The 21,564-nt window shown below is 51.7% G+C and overlaps 8 protein-coding genes across 8 annotated transcripts; 4 read left to right on the top strand and 4 right to left on the bottom strand.

Moving 5' to 3' along the window:
• Positions 1-783: 783 nt before the first annotated feature.
• Positions 784-1,095, bottom strand: ATEG_06325 (cupin domain-containing protein; the record flags this gene model as incomplete). The annotated part of the gene is made up of 1 exon (XM_001215503.1): positions 784-1,095. The coding sequence occupies one exon, from the start codon at positions 1,093-1,095 to the stop codon at positions 784-786; it is 312 nt and encodes a 103-aa protein (XP_001215503.1).
• Positions 1,096-1,624: 529 nt separating this feature from the next.
• On the bottom strand, positions 1,625-3,561 carry ATEG_06324 (CocE/NonD family hydrolase; the record flags this gene model as incomplete). Its single annotated transcript, XM_001215502.1, has 4 exons — positions 1,625-2,611; positions 2,662-2,924; positions 2,975-3,309; positions 3,365-3,561. The coding sequence occupies 4 exons, from the start codon at positions 3,559-3,561 to the stop codon at positions 1,625-1,627; spliced, it is 1,782 nt and encodes a 593-aa protein (XP_001215502.1).
• Positions 3,562-3,932: 371 nt separating this feature from the next.
• On the top strand, positions 3,933-6,239 carry ATEG_06323 (putative salicylate hydroxylase; the record flags this gene model as incomplete). Its single annotated transcript, XM_001215501.1, has 5 exons — positions 3,933-4,052; positions 4,110-4,235; positions 4,290-4,364; positions 4,513-5,245; positions 5,296-6,239. The coding sequence occupies 5 exons, from the start codon at positions 3,933-3,935 to the stop codon at positions 6,237-6,239; spliced, it is 1,998 nt and encodes a 665-aa protein (XP_001215501.1).
• A 1,243-nt stretch (positions 6,240-7,482) lies between these two features.
• On the top strand, positions 7,483-9,102 carry ATEG_06322 (uncharacterized protein; the record flags this gene model as incomplete). The annotated part of the gene is made up of 1 exon (XM_001215500.1): positions 7,483-9,102. One exon carries the CDS (start codon positions 7,483-7,485, stop codon positions 9,100-9,102), a length of 1,620 nt encoding a protein of 539 aa, XP_001215500.1.
• Positions 9,103-9,866: 764 nt separating this feature from the next.
• ddiA (putative DNA damage-inducible v-SNARE binding protein Ddi1) lies at positions 9,867-11,162 on the top strand (the record flags this gene model as incomplete). The annotated part of the gene is made up of 2 exons (XM_001215499.1): positions 9,867-10,407; positions 10,462-11,162. The coding sequence occupies 2 exons, from the start codon at positions 9,867-9,869 to the stop codon at positions 11,160-11,162; spliced, it is 1,242 nt and encodes a 413-aa protein (XP_001215499.1).
• A 478-nt stretch (positions 11,163-11,640) lies between these two features.
• Positions 11,641-13,657, bottom strand: ATEG_06320 (fungal specific transcription factor domain-containing protein; the record flags this gene model as incomplete). Its single annotated transcript, XM_001215498.1, has 6 exons — positions 11,641-12,445; positions 12,498-12,597; positions 12,631-12,658; positions 12,720-13,180; positions 13,426-13,565; positions 13,626-13,657. The coding sequence occupies 6 exons, from the start codon at positions 13,655-13,657 to the stop codon at positions 11,641-11,643; spliced, it is 1,566 nt and encodes a 521-aa protein (XP_001215498.1).
• Positions 13,658-14,464: 807 nt separating this feature from the next.
• On the top strand, positions 14,465-19,366 carry ATEG_06319 (pleiotropic drug resistance family ABC transporter; the record flags this gene model as incomplete). The annotated part of the gene is made up of 9 exons (XM_001215497.1): positions 14,465-14,994; positions 15,057-15,139; positions 15,198-15,649; positions 15,703-16,046; positions 16,105-16,348; positions 16,435-17,361; positions 17,413-17,725; positions 17,800-18,889; positions 18,946-19,366. 9 exons carry the CDS (start codon positions 14,465-14,467, stop codon positions 19,364-19,366), a joined length of 4,404 nt encoding a protein of 1,467 aa, XP_001215497.1.
• Positions 19,367-19,752: 386 nt separating this feature from the next.
• On the bottom strand, positions 19,753-21,551 carry ATEG_06318 (transcription factor domain-containing protein; the record flags this gene model as incomplete). Its single annotated transcript, XM_001215496.1, has 3 exons — positions 19,753-20,519; positions 20,576-20,950; positions 20,978-21,551. The coding sequence occupies 3 exons, from the start codon at positions 21,549-21,551 to the stop codon at positions 19,753-19,755; spliced, it is 1,716 nt and encodes a 571-aa protein (XP_001215496.1).
• Between the last annotated feature and the right edge of the window lie 13 nt (positions 21,552-21,564).

The following is a 21,564-nucleotide window of genomic DNA, read 5'->3' as shown; positions in this document are numbered from 1 at the left end:
GCTGCGAGGGATGTGGAGAGGAAACACCCGGATGATCAGATGGTCTGCTGATACAGGAGGCTATCATTCTGATCACGGATGAGAAGGCCGTTAGCGGTTTATACCCGTGTTGTACTAGATTTCCAGCGCATTCATCAGAGAGACTGTACTCGTTCTACCAACCTTCAGGCCACACCATGTCGTCAACTACAACCACCACCCGATCCCAAACAAGCAGTTTGTCTGTACTGGCAGACTACGAGCTTCATCACAGCGGTAACGAACCTGATGTCCAATCCTCGGTCTCCCGCGAGCCGCCGGACGTCGCATCTTCAGCACAACCTGCCAATTGGCCAAGAGACCATCGTCGTGTGCCGCCTTACCGTCCTATAAATCACAATCTGAATTGGGATGAGAGACCAGCGGGAAGCAATACCGGCGAATTTATTTTTGTCCAGGTTATGTTGCATGGGGTGTGGTTGAATGCGGTCAGTAACGTTGCTATATGGGTGCAGGCAGGATGCTAACAGCACGTCAGACGGCCGCTCAATTATGGCGCGCAACGGGCGGAAGAATAAACGATCGGATCTTTCGATATGATGTGGGTGGAGAGTGGTGAATTTGTCACTGTATTCGGACAGAATCATAGATATATGAAGCAGTTGTCTTGTTCTTGAACGTTCTTCGCAGATAATTCAGTGAATCGATGCTTCCCTGGCTTACAATGCAATGGTAATATCATGACAAGGATTGATCCCTTTCAGACAACATACGTCTAGAATCACAGACAAAGCTCTAACACCTTCATGTACTTGGTCTCACACCCATATCGCCCAGCTCCTCACCCAGCTTCTTCCCCCCAATCTCAATCTCCTCCGCCGGCTGCAAAACATACAGCATACGTGCCCATTGTGGAACCAAGTTCCCATTTTCATCCTTCACCGGAGGCGTCACATTCCTCCAGGCATGGTTCGTGCCCCGTTGGATAGAGACGTCGCCACGCTTCATCAGACGGGTCTCCCCGGAATCCAGGATCAGCTCAACCTCTCCCTCCAAGACCACTCCATAGTCCAGCGAGGTAGTTCTGTGCATTGGACTCACGGCCGAGGGACGCATATCAACGATGCGGCACACGGTCCCGGAGTGGATCACCAGACCAGGAGGGTTGGTGAGATATTCGTTGTATTCCGGGATGTCGGTGTCGCCATTCAGCTTCGCGGGGAAGTGACTGGTTGTATATGCGAGACTGAAGTGAGCGCTGTCTGGAATTTGCTTCACGGGCATCTCCTCGGAGATGGCGTTGGAGAAGATGGCTTTGCCTTCATCGTTGTGGGTGGTGATGAAGCGGGAGAGAGGGCGGATAGTCTTGGGAGGGAACTCGGTGGATGACATCTTTGAAGGGTTCGATCTCAATCAAGAACAACGAGTTGCTTAATTCTTTATGGAAGCAATTGAGATTGCGATAATTATTATAGTGCGGGGATGGCGTCCCGTATGGGGGTACATTCCTGGCCCATGGAGTCTTCGGGACCACATCGGGAGAGGTGGAGGAGAGGATACTGTCACCAGTGGGCTCTGAAAAGATAGGTCTTGCATAATCCCTTTCCATTTGCACAAGTATCTGTCTATCTATTCATATGTGGGATTACTCCCTTGGTGGAATAATGGGCAGCGTGACATAGTTATCGCCGTGTCCAAAGTTGATATGGTTCTGGCCTTCCAGCTTCTCCGGCGACCGATCCACAGGGGAATTATGCTGGAAGACCCCACTTCCCTGAGTATCTCCCGAGGCGACCTCAAGAATGAGTTTGCCTCCTTTCTCTACCACCACGTTGGTGGGCCACACCTCCACATCGACGGGGTACACTTCGCCCGGTATCACCGGGAGGACATCGGTCGAGTAGTAGTCGCGATGCGGCAACCACTCGCGATGTCGAGCGTGTTCCTTGTTCACCTTGCGCAGGCTGACACGCTGCCAGCCCTTGCACAGAGGAACGGGGTCACCGGCTGTACCTGTGTAGTAGACTTCCTTGCCCTCGGGGGAGATGTAGCGAAGCGTGATGAAAAGATCAATATCGCGGGGCGTCGGAGAGCCGGGATACGGGCTCATGGAGACATTCAAATGGGCAACGATATGTCCTGTAATTTCAGTCTCCTTCTCGAATGGCGCGGTGGTGAATTGAACCAGCTGCGGGTTGTCCAATGTCCCCAGCGCGCGATAGGTAATCTTCACCGGGGGAACATTTTGAGGCTGTTCCGTTACCAATCCCTTATCCGGAGTCAAGTAGAAGCGCGTGTATTGGGTACGCGCAATGGGCCATTCGGTCTCCGTGCGCCGAGGAAATTGCTTCTCTGCTTCGGCGTTGTTGAAGCCCACGTCGCCTTTCCGGAGGACCAAGTCGACTTTGGGCGCCTGTCCAGTAGACCATCCGGCGCGATCTTCGCCTTTGAGAAAGGCATCGAGGAAGCTGCGCTGAACTTCGACCTCCTCCTTGTAATAGAATGGCAGATCGTGACGGCCAGTAATGAATCGCAGATACTTCAGCTGGCTGCCTGCTTGCGTGTAGCCTTCCACGTTTCCTCGCAGGTGAAGAAGGATGCCGCCCCAGTTGGCCACTGATAGCAACGGGACCTGCATAGGAATTAGTTTTGTCAGAGGAGTTAGTGGAAATTATCGCATACCTGAATATCGCTCATGGTGTATTCCTTGCTGGCGTAGTAGATATCATCCCGGAAGTGATTGTTGGCATTGTCAATGGTCTGGTCCTGGCGATTGGCAACCAATTCCTCTTCGGGGAGGTCCCCCTCGATTGTGTCAGGACCCCAGTTCCTTGCTGCGCGACCAGGTCGGCCATACTGGTTGGAGACGACCTGGCGATCCCACCAGAACTTGATAAAAGCGTTGCTCAGAATTCCACCATGGCGGCATCTATCGCGGTAGTAATCTAGAAACGTCAGCACCCCCTCGTAATCAGCAATTCAAGGGAGAACAAACCGGACATTCCCTCCCAGGGAATCATGCAAGTCAAACCCTTGGGCTGACGCGCAGCAACTCTCCACTGGCTTCCTGCGTAGTAGCTGATTCCCAGCAAGCCAACCTTTCCGGTGGACCAGGGCTGTTCAGCCGCCCATTCAACAACATCAAAGAATGCCTCGCTCGTCTCCCTGGACATAGTATCGAGCTTTCCACGCGACTGGCCGGTGCCTCTCTCGTCGGCGCGAACAATGGCGTATCCATGCTTGGTCCAAAAGCCCGGGTCGGGTGTTTCCCAGGCCGAATGCTCCGAGTGGTGCTCCGGATTGACCTCGCTGAAGGATTTCGGATGGAAACTGACTCATTGTTAGCTGGATATTACCCGCGGATCAATTCGGCCGGACCACATACTCGCGATACGGGATGTCTTTGCCATACGGTCCGTAGGTGACGAGCACTGGGGCCTTGTCGATGCCCTTAGGGCGATAGACATTGCATCGCACGAGACCAGAGTGGTCCTTCAATGCGATCGTCACATTTTGCTCGAAGATGTAGGGGAAAGATGTTTCATCACGTATGGTGATGTCTTCACGGATGGGGTTCGGCATGATGCTGTTCTGGTATAGACCACCGCGCGTACCAATTCAGTAACGGTAGATCATGGGAAGTTATTCCCTTTGACAAAATGAGCGATCATAAATAACTAACTAACCGACTTCCCCTCAGGTGGATTCGTCATGTCTCCTACCGAAAAGCGCCCTAAAATCGTTCCGACGTGGAGCCGAAATGGAGAGTTGGAGCCGAGGAGCATAGCACAACCCCAAGACGTGCCGTTATGCATCATGGGGGGAGGTCCGAAGGAGGGGCCAGAGTGTTTAAATATTTATAATTCTAGTGATATTGGAAGGGAAGCCTTGGTCTGATCTTCTCCACGTGCACAACATTCCTCTCCGCGGGCATCATTTCCAAGTTCTTTACTATGGGCAGCATCAGTCCATCCGAATCGAGACATGGCGGTCTTCGAGTCCTGATCTCGGGTGCTGGTATTGGCGGTTTGGCTACGGCCATCGCATTGCGGCAGCAAGGACATAACGTCCAGGTATGTCATTTCCCAAATACTTACCATGTACTTTGACATGAACTCACAAGCATCCAGTTGTTTGAGAGATCTCGCTTTGCAAACGAGATCGGTGCAGCCATTCACCTGTCGCCAAACACCACTGCCTGCTTACTGCGACTTGGGATCGATGCGTCCAAGTTTGGGGCCGTGGAAACGGAACAAGTATTGTCTTCTCCTATGCTATCTATTTGGACATCATTCTGACGCTCAATCTAGGTGCGCACATTCTCACCGACTGGGGAGCCCCTGCACATCATCGACGTCCGGAAGCACGCTGGGCTTTGGCGCCATGTAAGTCTACACTATAATGGCTGCTTCACGTCGGTCCAGGTCCTAATCAGTACAACAGCGTTGGCTTTTAGTCCACAGAGCCCATCTCCACGAAGCTCTGAAGGAGGAGGCGATAGCGCAAGGCTGCACACTGCACACTTCCAGCAAGGTAGTCGATGTCGATCCCATCAATGCCACTGTGACCCTCGAAAATGGCGATGTCGTGGAGGGCGATGTACTGTTGGCTGCAGACGGCGTCCACTCAATTGCGAGGGCAAAAATCCCCGGCGCCAACAAGATCGTCCCTTTCAGTTCTGGCCGCAATGCCTTCCGCTTTTTGATGTCCCGCCAACAGGCCTTGGACGACCCTGAGACGCAGGAGCTCGCTCAGGATCGCGGTGCCGTTGACATGTATGACACGCCGGATCGTCGAATTTGCATCTACCCCTGCATGAATAACGAGGCCCTGAACTTTGTGTGCATCCATCCCGATAGCATGTCTGCTATTGACAAGTACGCGGACTGGAACCAGGAAATCAGCAAGGAGTCGTTGCTTGCGGTATACAAGGACTATAGTCCGAATATTCTCAAGCTTCTGGACAAGGCGGATCCCCAAACACTAAAAGTCTGGCCTTTGCTGGATATGGACACGTTGCCCACCTGGGTCGAGGGTCGAATGGCTCTCCTGGGTGACGCTGCCCACCCGTTTCTCCCGTATCGCGGCTCGGGAGGCGGAATGGCTATCGAGGACGCCCTGTCACTGGGTGTGATGCTCTCCAAGGCGCGTCCGGAGGATGTTCCTGAGCGGTTGAAGCTGTATGAGAAGGCTCGTCACACCCGAGCCACGATCGTTCAGCAGATGACTCGCGATTCGGCTCACGGCCCCCTTCCGCCTGATCAGGGTGAGTTATATTTGGAGATTTCATAGTACTCATTATGCTAACTCGCCCAGCCCAAGCGATGACGGTCTATATCTTCGGCCACGACGAGTTCGACTATTCCACCCAGATTCTACGAAAGCATCTGTGGAGTCAGGGGCCCCCCAAGTACTGGCGCCAGCCTATTGCTTTTGGACCCATGCCTGGTCCGCGGCAGGATTACGAAGGCCATGATCGCGCGCAAAAATCACTCAAGGCCACTTTCCAGACGGCCTCGATCCGTTTCAAAACCAGCCGAACGCTCCTACAAAACCTGTTCCCCAGCGATTCCTACAGCTTCATCAGCCCCAGCACCGTCGCCTATGCAACGTTCTCACAAACGAGACTGCACAACATGGACTGGCTCGGCGGTGGAGGCTATCGCCATCTGGGGTTGTATATCGAGGGAGTGCAGTGCAAGAAAAGCAACGGCGAGGTGGTCAAGGGCACTTACATGCCGATTCTGTTTGAGAGTCTCGCCGACCCAATCGTTTCGGGTAGAGAGGAGCTCGGAATGCCCAAGTTGTACAGTGCCATCCATGGGCATGAAAGGTCCCAGTCCTACCATCTGGAGACGAGCTGGGAAGGGGCTGTATGGGGACGCTTCCATTGGGAGGATCTAGCAGACGTTGACGTGGAGAGTGAGCAAGGCAGTATTACCGGAGAACCCAGTGACGGCGTCCTCGTCCACAGATACATGCCCCAGGTCGGACGGGACTACAAGGGTCAGCCGGAGGCCGAGTACCCGGTCATCGTACCATTTGCGGAGGAGTCGAAGGTCGTGCCGTCGAAAGTCACTCGAGTGCGCAAGGCTACCAAAGCCAGCTTTCACATCGAGGAACTGAACTGGCAATTACTCCCAACGCTTCATCATGTCATTTCACGGCTCGCGGAGATCCCGGTGGATGAGATCGTATCGGCGAAGGTGGTTGATGGGGAGGGGGTACAGGACGTGTCGACGGCTCGACGCCTCGTGTAGCGATAAGGATTGTCACGACTATTACTACTGCATTTGTGTAGGTTTAGGAGGGGCGTGAAAATATCAATCATTCCTATACATTCTAACACCATCGTCGAAAGTCAGACCGGGAACAGCATGGATCATGGGACATCGGGATCTGATTTTGTATAGAGGTTCGTTCCGGGTTCCGCGCCATGACGAGGCATAGAGATTAGGGCTTGAACTCGGCATCCATCCATGTCAGATATCAGCGGCAGGAAGTGGTTTCCAGGGCCATTCACCTATCATGCATAATGTTCATGGTTGGACACGTATGGCTGCATGTGACTATCTCCAATTTTATGACAGGGCACAGCTAAGCACTAGAGCATGATTAGACCCAAGGTCAAGCCACTAAGCGGGGGGCTAGTATCCTCGCAGTCCTTCTGGGCTAGTTGCAGACGTCAATTTGAGGCGGAGTGGAGACCATTCGTGGCGACGGACCGGGATGATCATCATGGAGGCATATAGCACTGGGTAGTATAGGAAAGTTGGCGGACGGATGACGGGAACGTGGTGACACCGGATTTTCCCGCACAAGAAACGTGCATGATGACGGAAATACCCGTATTGAGGCATTCCGAAGGCCAATTGTCTGGGGGTCTTATTGGATGATGATGGTGACTTGCGATGGGGTACTTCTGGGAAGAACTAGTTGGGACACTAACGGACAGTAGTCGGATGTGCCTCACTCGATTGATCTAGTGGGGAAAGACCATGAGGGGTAGGAAGCAGACTAGGATTGAATAGTGGTCTGAGCAGTAAGACAAGAGAGGAAGTGGACTCGGTAAGAGTGTGGAAGCTGGAGAGATGACGAGGTATACCTGCTACCTGCATATACATACATGTGTTGTGATATATATCAGGCTGAGGCCATCGGACCATCCCGCTACGTCTTCGCATCTTCGTTCATACGGAGGATACACGCTGTAAATTACTGAAAATGCTGGTACTGGTTTAATCGCGGTTAAGTCTATAAGCTCATTCCTATATAGAGCTCCATAGCTCCTCTGAATAGGTATGTGACGGACGTTATTAATCGATAGTGGGAGGTTCTAGAAACGGCCAACCTCATTCCCAATCGGGACAGTAATCCTGACTAACCCACTAACTAACTAACGTTTTCCACAATCGAGCCGCGCCTACAACCGAGCCGCGCCCTTTCCACCAAAACTCCTACTTCCTAAATTCAACGCGTCTTTTCTCATCACCACAATTTAATATGCATCTTTCTAAAGAATCGCGCATTCAGATGGCTATTTCAGCTTATCAGAAAGGCCAGGTTAAATCAATTAAACGCGCTGTGGCCCTTTTTGCTGTCCCCGAAAGCACTGTACGCGACCGGCTTCATGGTGCTAAATCACGGTCGGAAACACGCGCCAATGGTCATAAACTGACCGAATTCGAAGAGGAATTACTTCTAAAGCGATTATTAGATGCAGATACGCGAGGATTTCCAATTCGACCCGAATTTCTACGTGGAATGGCCCAGGTTTTACTTCGCAGTCGTTTACAAGACCCTACCGCAGCTATCGGAACTAACTGGCCTTATAACTTTGTTAAACGCCATCCTCAGCTCCGTACGCGATATACAAGGCGTATTACCTATCAGCGCGCAAAGCAGGAAGATCCAAAGGTTATAGGCCCGTGGTTTGAGACCGTACGAGCGACTATTCAAGAACACGGCATACATGAAGACGATATCTGGAATTTCGACGAAACTGGCTTTGCAATGGGAGTCTGCTCTACTTCAAAAGTGATTACTGCAGTAGAGCGAAGCGAGCGACCGCGCAGAGTTATTCAGGGCAATCGTGAATGGGTTACAATCATCGAAACAATCGGGTCAAGAGGCGTATATCTACCGCCAGTCATTATATTAAAGGCAAGCGTTCAACAGGCTGCCTGGTTCCAAGAACCTAAGCTGCCTCGCGACTGGTGGATTTCTACTAGTCAGAATGGCTGGACGACTGATGAAATAGGCCTTCTCTGGCTGAAAAATGTCTTTGAACCGCTTTCTAAGCGCTATATGACTGGTGCAAAGCGCTTGCTTATTCTTGACGGCCATAGTAGTCATTTGACTGCTGAATTCGATGATTTCTGCAAGCAGAATGCAATAATATGTCTCTGCATGCCTGCCCATACTTCACATCTTCTTCAACCGCTTGATGTGGGCGTTTTTGGCCCGCTTAAAGAGGCGTACGGAAAGCTCCTTGAAGACCTTATGGCTGCTGGCAACAACCATATTGATAAAGAAGACTTCCTATCGCTATATCCGGACGCCCACAAGCAAATCTTTACTTCGGCCAATATCTGCAGCGGCTTTAGAGGAGCAGGGCTTAAGCCGCTTGATCCAGAGCATGTTCTTTCCAAGCTTACCTTTCAACTGCGTACGCCTACACCACCACTAGTTGAAGGCTCAGTTTCCTCTGCTTTTCAGACTCCGCAGAATACTCGCCAGCTGAATCGAAAGGTTCGAAGCCTGCAGAATAGCCTTAATAGAAAGCGGCAGCTTTCTAGCAGTCCTATTGCGCATATTCAACATCTGGAGAAAGCAGCGCAAATGGCGATGCAAACTACCCTTCTTTTGCAGCAAGAAATTAGGGCTATACGCGCTGAAAATGGACGACAACGTCAAAAAAAAGCAAGAAGACGTGCTGAGATAGGTAATGACCGCCTTCTTAATGTGCAGGAAGGTGAAAACCGCGTTCAGCAGCTTGATACGCAGCTTAATGAGCAGCCTGCGGAATCTACTCTAGCGCCTCGTCGACGAGCTCCGCAGCGCTGTAGTGGGTGTGGAACAATCGGACATACAATTCGAAATTGCCCTAGTAGATGGCTATAATTTCATGTATTTAGTTAGTTAGATTTAATGGCGTTGGTGGTTGAAAAGCCTTAGGAAATAGGAGTTTTGGTGGAAAGGGCGCGGCTCGGTTGTAGGCGCGGCTCGATTGTGGAAAACGTTAACTAACTAGGTTGACTAACTTACCATCATCGACCTTGGACGCTTGTCTTTCTCTTCTTTCTTCTCTTCTCTTCTCTTCCTCTCTCTTCTTCACTCTCCCTCCTCTCATCTTCTGCTCTCGCTGCTTTGTTCCCCTCATCCCTTCATCCAGCCTCCTCATCTCCCCATCCCCTCCACCTCCCGCACTCCCCCTGCAACGCTCGTGACGTACCCTCTCCCCCCTCGGTCTCTCTCTTCTACGCCCCCAACCTTGCTTACAACCTCTGTTCACCACCTGTTCGTTACCCAAATCACCCGTTTCTTGACCGATTGCATTCTCCAACTTCTTTTCCTGACCCCCTCGGAACCCTCCTGTACAATATCTTCGTCCCCGCTTCGCTCCGCCCGTCGACATTCCAGATCTCTGTTCCCCGCAGCAACCTAGCTCTAGGTGCTCAACCCTCACATACCACTTAATCTCAGCCTCAAATCTTCCCCGCACAAGACCATAATGTAAGTCGCGCGGAAATCTTTTCCTTGATGATCTACCTCAATTCCCGAACTCTGACCCATCTCCGGCCACCGTCTCCAGGCGTATCACCGTCAATGTCATCCGACCTGATCAGGCCGACTCCGATATCATTTCCCTGGAAGTCGGCGGGGACATGACTGTCGACCTCCTCAAGGCCATTGTTGAAAGCGAGACCTCCATTCCCCCGAACGCCCAGCGGATCCTTTACAACAACCAGCTTCTCGGCGATGACACTCGCACCCTGGAGCAGGTCGGCATCGGCGAGGGTGACATGCTGGGTGTCCAGGTTATGCTACGAACCCCTCAGCAACCCGCTCGGGCCCTCGGGGGTTCGAGTGCCGCCGCAGCGCAGCAGAATCTCCAGCGGCGACAGGCTATGGGCCCAGATCCTGAGACCATCCGACTGCATATCCTAGGAGACCCCCGAGTTCGCGAAGCTGTCCGGCGACAGAACCCAGAACTCTCCAATGCTGCAGATGACCCCCAGCGGTTCCGGGAAGTCCTGATCGCACAGCAGCGGCGCGAAGCGCAGTTGGAAGCGGAGAAGGAGGCCCGGATTGCCATGCTGAATGCGGATCCTTTCAACCCAGAGAACCAGCGGGAGATCGAGGAGATCATTCGTCAGAATGCCGTAACGGAAAATCTCCATAACGCCATGGAACATCATCCAGAATGTGGGTGGTCCCTGATCCTGGTTGCCCCTTGATCGCACTAACTAGGTTGGGTAGCTTTCGGTCGCGTAACGATGCTTTACATCCCTGTCGAGGTTAATGGCCACCGACTCAATGCCTTCGTCGATTCCGGTGCCCAAGTTACGATCATGTCCCCCGAATGTGCAACTGCCTGTAATATTATGCGACTGGTCGATCAACGATATGGTGGTATTGCAAAGGGTGTGGGAACAGCCAACATCCTTGGTCGGGTGCATTCCGCGCAGATCAAAATCGGGAGTTTGTTCCTTCCCTGCTCTTTCACTGTCATGGAAGGTAAACACATCGATTTGCTTTTAGGCCTGGACATGTTGAGGCGCCACCAGGCTTGCATCGATCTCAAACGGGGCGCCCTCATCATCCAGGATCAAGCCGTGCCGTTCCTCGGGGAGGCCGACATTCCCAAACATCTCCAAGACGAGTTCGAGGATGAACCAATGGTGAAAGGCAGTGATGGAGCGGAAGTCGGTGCTCGGACGGGCGCGGTCACCCACCAGGCTAACCAAGGTGGCGCCAGTTCTGCCGGACCATCGTCAGCCCCAGCCCCTTCCTCCAACGCCCCTCGCATTAATATTCGCCCAGCACCAACGCAGTCGTCGCGTTGGCCGCAGGACTCGATCGCGAAAATTACCGAATTAGGATTCACACGCGAGGAAGCCATGCGGGCGCTGGATGCCGCGAATGGAGACCTCGATGGCGCTATTGGATTCTTGATTTGAACAATTAGGCCCAACATTAATGAAACCCATGCCTGTACTGCTGTTCTAGTACTAGAAGGTGGTCACCGCACATCTCGTCGCGCCCCCATGGGAGGGTAGATACCCACATCTGCATTGGAAAGGCGTTCTCCGCGATTTACTGCTTGCTTTGTCCATCTGTATCGGGTCGCCTATTCTAACCCGATCCTGCGTATGCATCACGGATTAGCGAAAGATGCACTCATGCAGGGCAGCGAATCTCGACTCCATTGTCGTGTTCACATACTACAACTCAATAGATGCCTTAATGGGCCGATTTTTCCTGATAGATCAGACCATTGTGTCCTCGTAACAATAAGTGGGTTTCAGCAGCCCATTTAAAAGGCTATCGTCAGACAGCCCGTTTGTGATTGTGGCTTGGTAAGCATCGACGCCGCGCACAGTGCTGACTCAACGTTCGCACACTTCTGACATTCCAGCTGACTTCATGATTCAGGCATCACCGCGGTCTCAAAGCCATTTTAGAACGTAATGAGCGTTGGATGGCGCGTTCGGCGAGTGTGCGATAATGAGCGCAGTACTCCAGGATCCCGAACACCTCTGGATAAGGCCTGCTGATCGAGACAGTATAGTAGAACATGTCAACGCCATTCATGCGTTCAATATCGACCTTCGCCATGGCAAGAGAAGGGTTTTCCACGATCAAAGTCGAGAGTCTCATCATGGCAAAAGTCACAAATGGCGCTATAATGCCCGGATACAGCATATTCTCGGCAGGTATATGGCGGACGAGATCCAGCGTCGCGCGAGCCGCAGCAACAGAGATCTGTCTAGAGAGAAATGTCCTGGTGTTGGGCGAGCGAAGATGTTGTTGACTTCCGCTCAGGTCCATCTGCCATGTCGTGAATGGCATTGCGCGTCGGTGGATTGTCAAAAGACAGTAATAATAGCTGAAATGCAGATATGCCACTCCAAAATGAGGGTCATTCCGCAGGTTCCCGACAAGGTTGTTAGTCCCAGGACGGTAGTCCTCGGGGATGGCATTCCTCCAGCTTTCTAGTTGATCATCGAGCTGGCCCACGGTCAATATGACCTCGGTGTCGCTTTTCCCGTTGGCACATGTCGAGTACAGGTTCTGATAGACCCGGCTTTTTATGGCCGTAAGTTCGTGGAGTGAGTTGAAGATGTCGAAGGTGGTGATACTGTCCTTATCTCGTGAAGCGAGGTCGTCTTGCGCCTCTCTTCCATCCAAAGTAGTGATGTCCAACTTTTGTCCCGGTGGCGTCCCAGAAAGTAATGCGGTGCTGTTACAGTCACAACGTGAGCCATGCTCGTCATACATATGGTAACACTTACTCAATTTCCGGGGTATAGCAGATGACACGAATGCGTGTATTGAGATTCGCGGACGGCCCAAGACAACCTTTTGTGAAGTCGAGTGCCTGCAAAATGCGAGCTGCCATTGATAGCAGCGCTTCGGATGGCTTACTACTGAAATTACCGTACAGAAATAAGGCCTGATTCGCGATGAGAGATCCAGACGCGTCACGTAAGGGAATACAATATTGAAGAGCTTACCATAGCGAGAAGCGCTTGTGCTGACAGGAGCTGTGGTGGCAGCAGGAAGAAGCTATCCAGGCTGATAGTGCAATTCTTCCAATACTTCCACGCACTGGACGAGCATCCTTCCTCGGTCAGACATGCCAGAGCCAGTACAGCATTTACGCAAGTCCACCATGCAAGTGATGAGCGTAGTTGAACGGGGTACTGTTGCTCCACGCGGAACATGAAGTCATCCTCGTCGAATAATGGGCACAATGGGTTCACTGTCGTGAAGTATCTGTTGAACAGGCGCAGGGCGATGTGTTTGGGCGGCAACGGCTGGTAAGGTGCCCTTCGGAGTGCATCCGCAAGGGGTCCGAGATCGTTCCTGAGGCTTGCCTCGGCCAGGAACGTCAGCGGATTCAACTCGGCGCTGCCGATTCTCTCCCGGAGCCATTGAATTCCAGCTGGGGAGAATATATTGAGCTCGGATGGAGCTGCGATGCACATTGTGTCAGCTATGGGGGAGGGTAGAACAGGTCAGGAGCGTTACCCATATCGGACTGGCCAAGAAGACATCGCGGAAGAGAGAAAAAAGGAGAGCCAAACAGCATATCTTGGGCTTGCAATGTGCCATCGAAGGCCATTTGAGGCTCGCAAGCCCTACTGAATGGGGAGTGTGACGGAGATGTTACCCGTACCCGTGGTTCCGGGAGCACAAATGAATCTGGGCCGAAACTACCAACGTCGGATTCCAGCCCTCGGTCGAGTACGGAAGAGATCCATTGATCCCGGCTCCCGGATAGAACATCATGCTCGGAACGCTGTGTGGACCATGAGAGGCCTTGTGCAGAGTGCAATGGGGACTGTGTCCGGGGTGCACTATCACATTGCCAGGATGAGAGTTGAACAGCGACTGACATACGCCCTGTCGGAACATACCTGCTCGAAGGGTTGATTGCTTCATCGGACATGATGCACTCAGTGCGGCGCCTCTGGCAAGCCTTACACTTACTTGCGCCAATGGCTCGGTCACATTTCACTTTTCGCTGGCGACATGATAGGCATGCCTGGTGACAATCTCGCGTAAGTCAGAGCAAGCACCAAAGATTCAAACATTTCACCTTAGCCACACGCATCCGGCTATATGCTCGGAACTGATCCATGTCGTTCGGTCGTGTTCATCGCAATGATGCTCTCTTGGGACAGGAAGAACAGCTGCGGTATTTCGACATGAAAGCTGGGGAAACTAATACCCATGTCACTGCCGAATTTGCCACGCGGACCCTATCTGGTGCCGTTCCCTCCTCAGCTCAGACAATTTTACACTCGGGCAGACAGACCTCCGGGCCGTATGTTTCCTACAATTTACCGTACGGAACACCTTATCTTATCGAAGCTGGCTGGTCCAGTTCACAACGACTGCTTGGGGGTCCACCGGCCCCATCAGGGCTTATCCGAAGCCCTAAAGTCCGGGGGGCTCCTACTTCGCCGAGAGCGCCGGATTGTGTAGATGCCGTGCCGATTAAGACATCGGGATGTTCTAATGCAACAAATGATGTTGAGCAGAGTGACGGATAAGTTGCGGCTGCCCTCGGCAAGCTCCTTTATTGGGCAGGATCCTGTCCTGAGGGGACGCACACCATTCGCATGGTATATAAGATCTGAGTAGGCTAGGCCCCTGATGTTTGGAAGGAATATCTGAAAGCAATCACATCCCGAGGACCGCCAGAGAACGTCGCTCATTCATCTCTCTCTCTACTGTCTCAGCCGTTTTCACCATGTCAGTCCCGGGAGGAATCCCACACCCAAATGGAGCTGAGAAGACCCCTGGTCCGGAAACCGACAGCCAGTATGATACCGAAGCCACCCTGGAGCAAAAGGATGGGGGCGAGGAGATGGAGGAAGAGGTTGAGCAGATGTTGCGACAGCTCACCCGGCAATCTACACATTTCTCTGCCGCCAACGCGAAGAATCCCTTTTTCGAAGAGGACACGAAGTCGTCCACCATCCATCCCGATAGCCCTTCCTTTAAGATCAAAGACTGGATTCGTTCTCTAATTGCGGCTCAATCGCAAGACCCCGCTCGGTTCCGACAACCCACTGCAGGCATTGCATTCAAGAACCTCTATGTCCATGGTTTCGGCAGTCCTACGGATTATCAGAAAGATGTTTTCAATTCAGTCCTTGGAATTGGCGGTCTTGTGCGACGTGTCACCGGCACTGGCCTTCAGAAAGTGCAGATTCTCAACAATTTTAATGGTATCGTCCGCAGTGGTGAGATGCTTCTTGTACTTGGTCGCCCGGGGAGGTAGGTGAAATACTTGCCCTTTATTCCGTGCTAAGACCGTTTCTCATATTTGACCTGTGCAGTGGCTGTTCGACACTGCTCAAAACAATCTCTGGAGAAATGAACGGCATATACGTGAGTGACGATAGCTATATGAATTACCAAGGTACGTTTGATTGGATAGCTTTCTATGCCATACGTCGCACACACTCATTGTCTCTCAGGTGTATCTGCCCAAGATATGAGAAAGCGGTTTCGGGGCGAGGCAATTTACAGCGCTGAGACTGATGTGCATTTCCCGCAACTTACTGTTGGCGACACGTTAACCTTCGCAGCTCAAGCGCGAGCACCGCGTACGCGGTTCCCTGGGCTGAGCCGTAAGGAATACGCATGTCACGTTCGTGACGTGGTTATGACAATTTTGGGTCTACGACACACCTTCAATACTCGTGTGGGCAATGATTTTATTCGCGGTGTCAGCGGTGGTGAGCGTAAACGCGTCAGTATAGCGGAGGCCATTCTCAGCGGTGCACCTTTGCAGTGCTGGGATAACAGTACCCGAGGGTTGGACAGTGCAAACGCCCTGGAATTCTGCAAGAACCTCAGGCTGATGAGCAACTATGCTGGTACTACCGCCTGTGTTGCTATCTATCAAGCGTCTCAGAATGCTTATGATGTGAGCCTAAGGTCTAGGTGTCTAGCTTCCTCGACTGACGACGATTGTTATAGGTGTTTGACAAGGTTGTGGTTCTGTATGAAGGGCATCAGATTTACTTTGGCCCGACCAAAGAAGCTCGCCAATTCTTCGTGGACATGGGTTTCGAGTGCCCTTCTCGCCAAACGACCGGCGATTTCCTGACATCACTCACCAGTCCCTCCGAGCGTCGGGTGAGACCCGGCTACGAAGACAAAGTGCCGAGGACATCGACGGAATTTGCGAAGAGATGGCAAAGCAGTCCGGAATATGCGCGCTTAATGCGAGAAATTGATAACTTCGATCAGGAATATCCGATCGGAGGTTCTGCGTATGATGAGTTCAAGGAGGCCCGCCGACAGATACAATCCAAACAACAGTGAGTCTACACACGTCGAGATAGTCTGCTTATACCGACTAACTGGGACCCATCCTAGGCGTTCTGTGTCTCCATATACCATTTCTGTTGTTGAGCAGGTGAAGCTGTGTCTCGTTCGTGGATTCCAACGCTTGAAGGGTGATACCAGCTTGACTATGACAGCGCTCTTTGGTAATTTCTTTATCTCGTTGATCGTCGGCAGTGTGTTCTACAACCTCCCAGCGGACACTTCAAGTTTCTACTCCCGTGGTGTTCTCCTGTTCTATGCGGTGCTACTGGCTGCATTCAGCAGTGCCCTTGAGGTATGTTACTTCTACGCCTATCGCTCGATAGCATCTCCATAGCCATATGGCCCTTAGATACAAGCCAACTGACGACGATTCTATAGATCTTGACTCTCTATGCACAACGGCCTATCGTGGAGAAGCAGTCACGATATGCTTTCTACCATCCCTTTTCAGAAGCAATCGCGTCGATGACTTGTGATCTCCCATATAAGATCATCAACTCTTTCACTTTCAATATTCCTCTCTATTTCCTGTCCAACCTACGGCGAGAGCCTGGGGCGTTTTTTACTTTCTGGCTATTTTCGATTTCAACTACACTTACCATGTCGATGATTTTCCGATCTATTGCGGCTGCTTCGCGAACACTAGCACAGGCCCTTGTCCCAGCTGCGATTTTGATCCTAGCCCTGGTGATCTATACCGGATTCGTCATCCCGACTAGGGATATGCTGGGCTGGTCACGATGGATAAACTACATCGATCCCATTTCATACGCCTTCGAGAGCTTCATGGTCAATGAGTTCCAGGGCCGAGAGTTTGATTGTGTTTCCTATGTGCCGTCCGGACCAGGCTATGAGAATGTGGATCCGATCAACCGCATCTGCAGCACGGTTTCCTCCACACCGGGCTCTTCAACCATCAATGGCGACGCCTATCTACTCACGGCATACTCATATTCAAAAAACCACTTGTGGCGCAATTTTGGGATCCTCATTGCATTCCTCATCTTTTTCATGTTCTTGTACCTTATCGGCACTGAGTTCATCTCCGAAGCTATGTCCAAAGGAGAGGTTCTAATTTTCCGTCGTGGTCACCAACCAAACCATGCTCAAGACATGGAGTCTCCAGCACAGACAGTTTCCCGTGATGAGAAGTCTCCAGGACAAAGCACTGCCAACATCCAGCGTCAAACGGCTATTTTCCATTGGCAAGATCTATGTTATGATATCAAGATCAAAGGAGAGGAACGTCGCATCTTGGATCATGTGGACGGATGGGTGAAACCGGGAACGGCAACAGCATTGATGGTAAGTGTTTCTTTATCCTTTGGGGCGAGTATCTATACTCATTTGTGATAGGGTGTGTCTGGTGCTGGAAAAACAACGCTATTAGATGTCCTCGCCACGCGCGTGACTATGGGAGTCGTTACCGGTGAAGTTCTGGTAGATGGCCAACCGCGGGACGATTCGTTTCAACGGAAAACCGGCTATGTCCAACAACAAGATGTGCATCTGCCGACTGCGACTGTGCGAGAGGCACTGCAGTTTAGTGCCCTGCTGAGACAACCTGCCCATGTTAGCCGCCAAGAAAAGTTGGACTACGTGGAGGAAGTCCTTGACCTTCTCGATATGAAGCTTTACGCTGACGCCGTTGTTGGTGTTCCCGGGGAAGGTACTCTCTACTTCATAAAAGCTCTCTGCAGCCATTGTCATAAATTATCGACGAGTAGTGCTAACCTGATGCAGGGCTTAATGTCGAGCAACGAAAGCGATTAACCATTGGAGTGGAACTGGCGGCCAAGCCACAGTTGCTTCTTTTCCTCGATGAACCCACGTCTGGTTTAGACAGCCAGACGTCGTGGTCCATCCTTGATCTCATTGACACCCTCACAAAACATGGCCAGGCAATTCTGTGTACCATTCACCAGCCGTCTGCCATGTTATTCCAGCGCTTTGATCGACTGCTCTTCTTGGCGAAGGGCGGTAGAACAGTGTATTTTGGAGAGATTGGAGAGGACTCTTCAACGTTAGCCAACTACTTCATGTCTAATGGTGGTAAAGCTCTTACTCAAGGTGAAAACCCGGCGGAATGGATGCTTGAAGTCATCGGTGCTGCACCAGGTTCACACAGTGAAATCGATTGGCCTGAAGTATGGAATAACAGCAAAGAGAAGCAAGCAGTACGGGCCCATCTCGCCGAGCTGAAGACAACTCTCTCCCATATACCCAAGGAAAATGGGGCACAGGATGGTTACGGCGAGTTTGCGGCCCCGACTGTTGTCCAGCTCAAGGAGTGCGTATTACGAGTCTTCTCACAATATTGGCGGACGCCATCCTACATCTACTCGAAGCTTTCTCTTTCGATTTTGACCGCCCTATTCGACGGCTTTTCGTTTTTCAACGCGAAGAACAGCCAACAAGGATTGCAGAATCAGATGTTTAGCATCTTCATGCTGATGACTATATTCGGCAGCCTGGTTCAGCAGATTTTGCCCAATTTCGTCACCCAGCGCTCGATCTATGAAGTGCGCGAACGACCGTCGAAGATGTATTCCTGGCGTGTATTCATGGCAACGAACATCCTGGTCGAGCTACCCTGGAACTTTCTAGTTGCGATTTTGATGTATTTCTGCTGGTATTACCCGGTTGGACTATATCGGAACGCGGAGCCAACTGACACTGTTCATGAACGTGGCGCATTGATGTTCCTATTTTTAGTCGGGTTCATGTGGTTCACATCGACCTTTGCCCACATGGTCATTGCGGGAATTGAGAATGCGGAAACAGGAGCAAATATTGCTAACTTGCTATTTGCCCTCTTGCTACTATTCTGCGGGTAAGGTTGCATTGGGGTTTCCTGTCCTTCGGCGATACAACTAACAAGATAAATAGTGTCGTGTCCACGCCTGAGGCAATGCCCGGATTCTGGATTTTCATGTACCGTGTCTCACCGTTTACTTATCTGGTCTCTGGGATGCTGTCTACAGCCGTGAGCGGCACTGATGTTGTCTGCGATACGATCGAGAGGCTGAAACTAGATCCTCCCTCCGCCGAAACGTGCGGCCAGTACCTAGGTCCATTTGCTAACGCTACTGGCGGTACGGTCATCAACTGGAACGCCACCAGCAATTGCGAATACTGCCTGATGTCAACGACGGATGTTTTTCTAGCCGAGGTCAGCAGTTACTGGAGTGACGCGTGGCGGAATTTCGGGTTGATATGGGCGTATATTGCATTCAACATTGTTGCCGCAATTTCCATCTACTGGCTCGCTCGAGTCCCAAAGGGGAACAAGACAAAAGGGTCAGCATAGGGATGTTTCAAGGTGAGATAAGCAGGCCAGATGGAAGTTTTAATTCTTCGCTCTTTTTGATGTTTCTTATTTCTTTTCCGCAAGTCGTGGGCTTCGATTCCGGCACTGTGAACTGGGTTCGTCCTTACTTTGCCGAGACGCCCGCATTGCTCATCGCTCATTAGATAGATTACAACCGTTTAATAGAATTTTGATTGATTGATTGCTTTAAATGGGCAAAGGTGATTGTTAACCACTTATACAGTTTCCAACCACGGCATAGAGCCGTGCATATGGAATTCTTTCAGCTCGTAGTCCCATATCCTGACTCGGAGTATCGTACAGTCGATATGGATCCTTCCCATTCCATCTAGTCTGATTGGAAATGCACCTAGCAACCCGGCGCATCATGGTGGCAAGTTCCAAATAAAGTCCAGATCCAGGTAAGTCGAGTCTAAGCCCGAGTCAAACTGCCCCGTTCCATCCCAGGTTCCAAACGGCGCCATCAGAGGGTCCAGCGCAAACGAGAGCCAGTCACTGGGGTCTGGAACAATCCCGTCAGACCAGCCAAATATATGTTGATCAAGCAAGTGTTCCGGTAGAGCGTGTTCTACCTCTTGAGTAGAACGACTAGCGTCTACATCATGAGCCATCGTTGTAGTTCCATTCTCCCGTGACGTGGCGACGGGCGCACCTGTGTCAGGCTCAGAAACGTATGCATTGGTGAACGACTTCCGGAATCTCTCGAGATGGATCTTCAGCAGGGTCGCGTATCGAGAAACAAGGTGGATATCATCTAGAGCATGGGCTTGCAAGATATCCGACACTTCATCCAGCAAAGCAAGGCATTCTTGGACTTGGACTGTGCGCACACCGAAGGCAAGGGCCTTTAGGAGAAAGACCGATGTGCTGATCGCCCGATGAAAGATGCTGATCGGGAGGTACTGAATGGGATTTGGGATGTGCTTCTCTAGATTTGTGATCCATCGAAGAATGGAGCATGCATTTGTCATGATCTGCTCGACAGGCTCCGTGTCTCGCGAATTGAGCTGATGTCGTTCTTCGGGTCCACTATGCGAAAGGAGCTCCGTGACCTTTGACTGCAGTTTGATCGAGTTGATAAACACAACGACGTACTGATACTCGATGTTCAGGATATCGCTTAGTGGGTTGTCTGGGTAGATGTTAGCTACTGAATATAGTTAATCGAAGTCTCTGTGGGAACGTTACCTGAGAGCCGCGGTCGTCTATCTTGCCAGCGTGCTAACCCTGCTCTCCATTGACCCAGCGATGCTGCGTCTCCCTGTGGTTGGTCCCCAGCGGTGGACGCCAGTGGAAAATATTGATTGATTATCCCCATCGTCAGCCTGGTCAGCTCCACCCATGATGCCATGAATGCCACCCATTCCCTGTTTTCAGCTGAATTTATCAGGCGTGCCCACACTTCCGCTCCTAAATCAACCGCCATGGGTGAAGTGCAGCCTATTCTCGAAGCCAGCTGATTCACGAACACAAAGAGCAATGGCGGGAGTCTCCTCTTTCTGCGTTCCAAGTGCTCCAGGTAGAGCTCTGCGTCTGGACCGGACGCTGTCTTCGCCACTGACTCTAGATTAGAATCCCCCAATTGCAAACCATTTGTACTGGTCCTCCCCAATGAAGTATCCTTGGTCAGTGGTACATTCTCCGTTGTAGATCGAAAGATCCCAAGCTCATGGCTCAACGCCAACGCAGAGCTCAGAACCATCCACGCCATTCGATCTGCCCGTCGAGCAGGCTCAACCACATCTTCCCGCCACCTCTCCTTCAACATGACCGTCTCTTCCATCGGCAACGGCGGATCCCTCTCATCCGGAACGGCAAGGATCAGATCCGAGTCCCAGCCATCGTTCTCCGGTGGGAAATGCAATGCGCGTGGATACCACTCCGCCAGCAGCATGAGCGCCTCAATGGACCCGATATTTCGCGTTTTGGCTTTGGATAGCTTCTCCTGCCCTAGCATAATCCTAAGAATGAGATGCTGGCAATGCTGCCATAACCTGTTGTGGATGGACTGCTCGCGCGAGGAGCCGCCTGCGTTGGAGAGGACGCTGTGGCGGGATGAGATGAGGAGGATCACGCAGCAGAGAGTCGGCTCTTGGGTTATGAGCCAGTAATGGTTTGCATGGTGGGCGTAGAAATCGGTGATGATTGGGGTGTAGGGCGCCATGTTGGTGAAGAAG

Source organism: Aspergillus terreus, genomic scaffold (genome assembly GCF_000149615.1).
Source record: "Aspergillus terreus NIH2624 scaffold_9 genomic scaffold, whole genome shotgun sequence".
Taxonomy (NCBI): Eukaryota; Fungi; Ascomycota; class Eurotiomycetes; order Eurotiales; family Aspergillaceae; genus Aspergillus; species Aspergillus terreus.
Note: the sequence above shows the minus strand (reverse complement) of the source record. Positions and strands in the feature narration are given on the sequence as shown.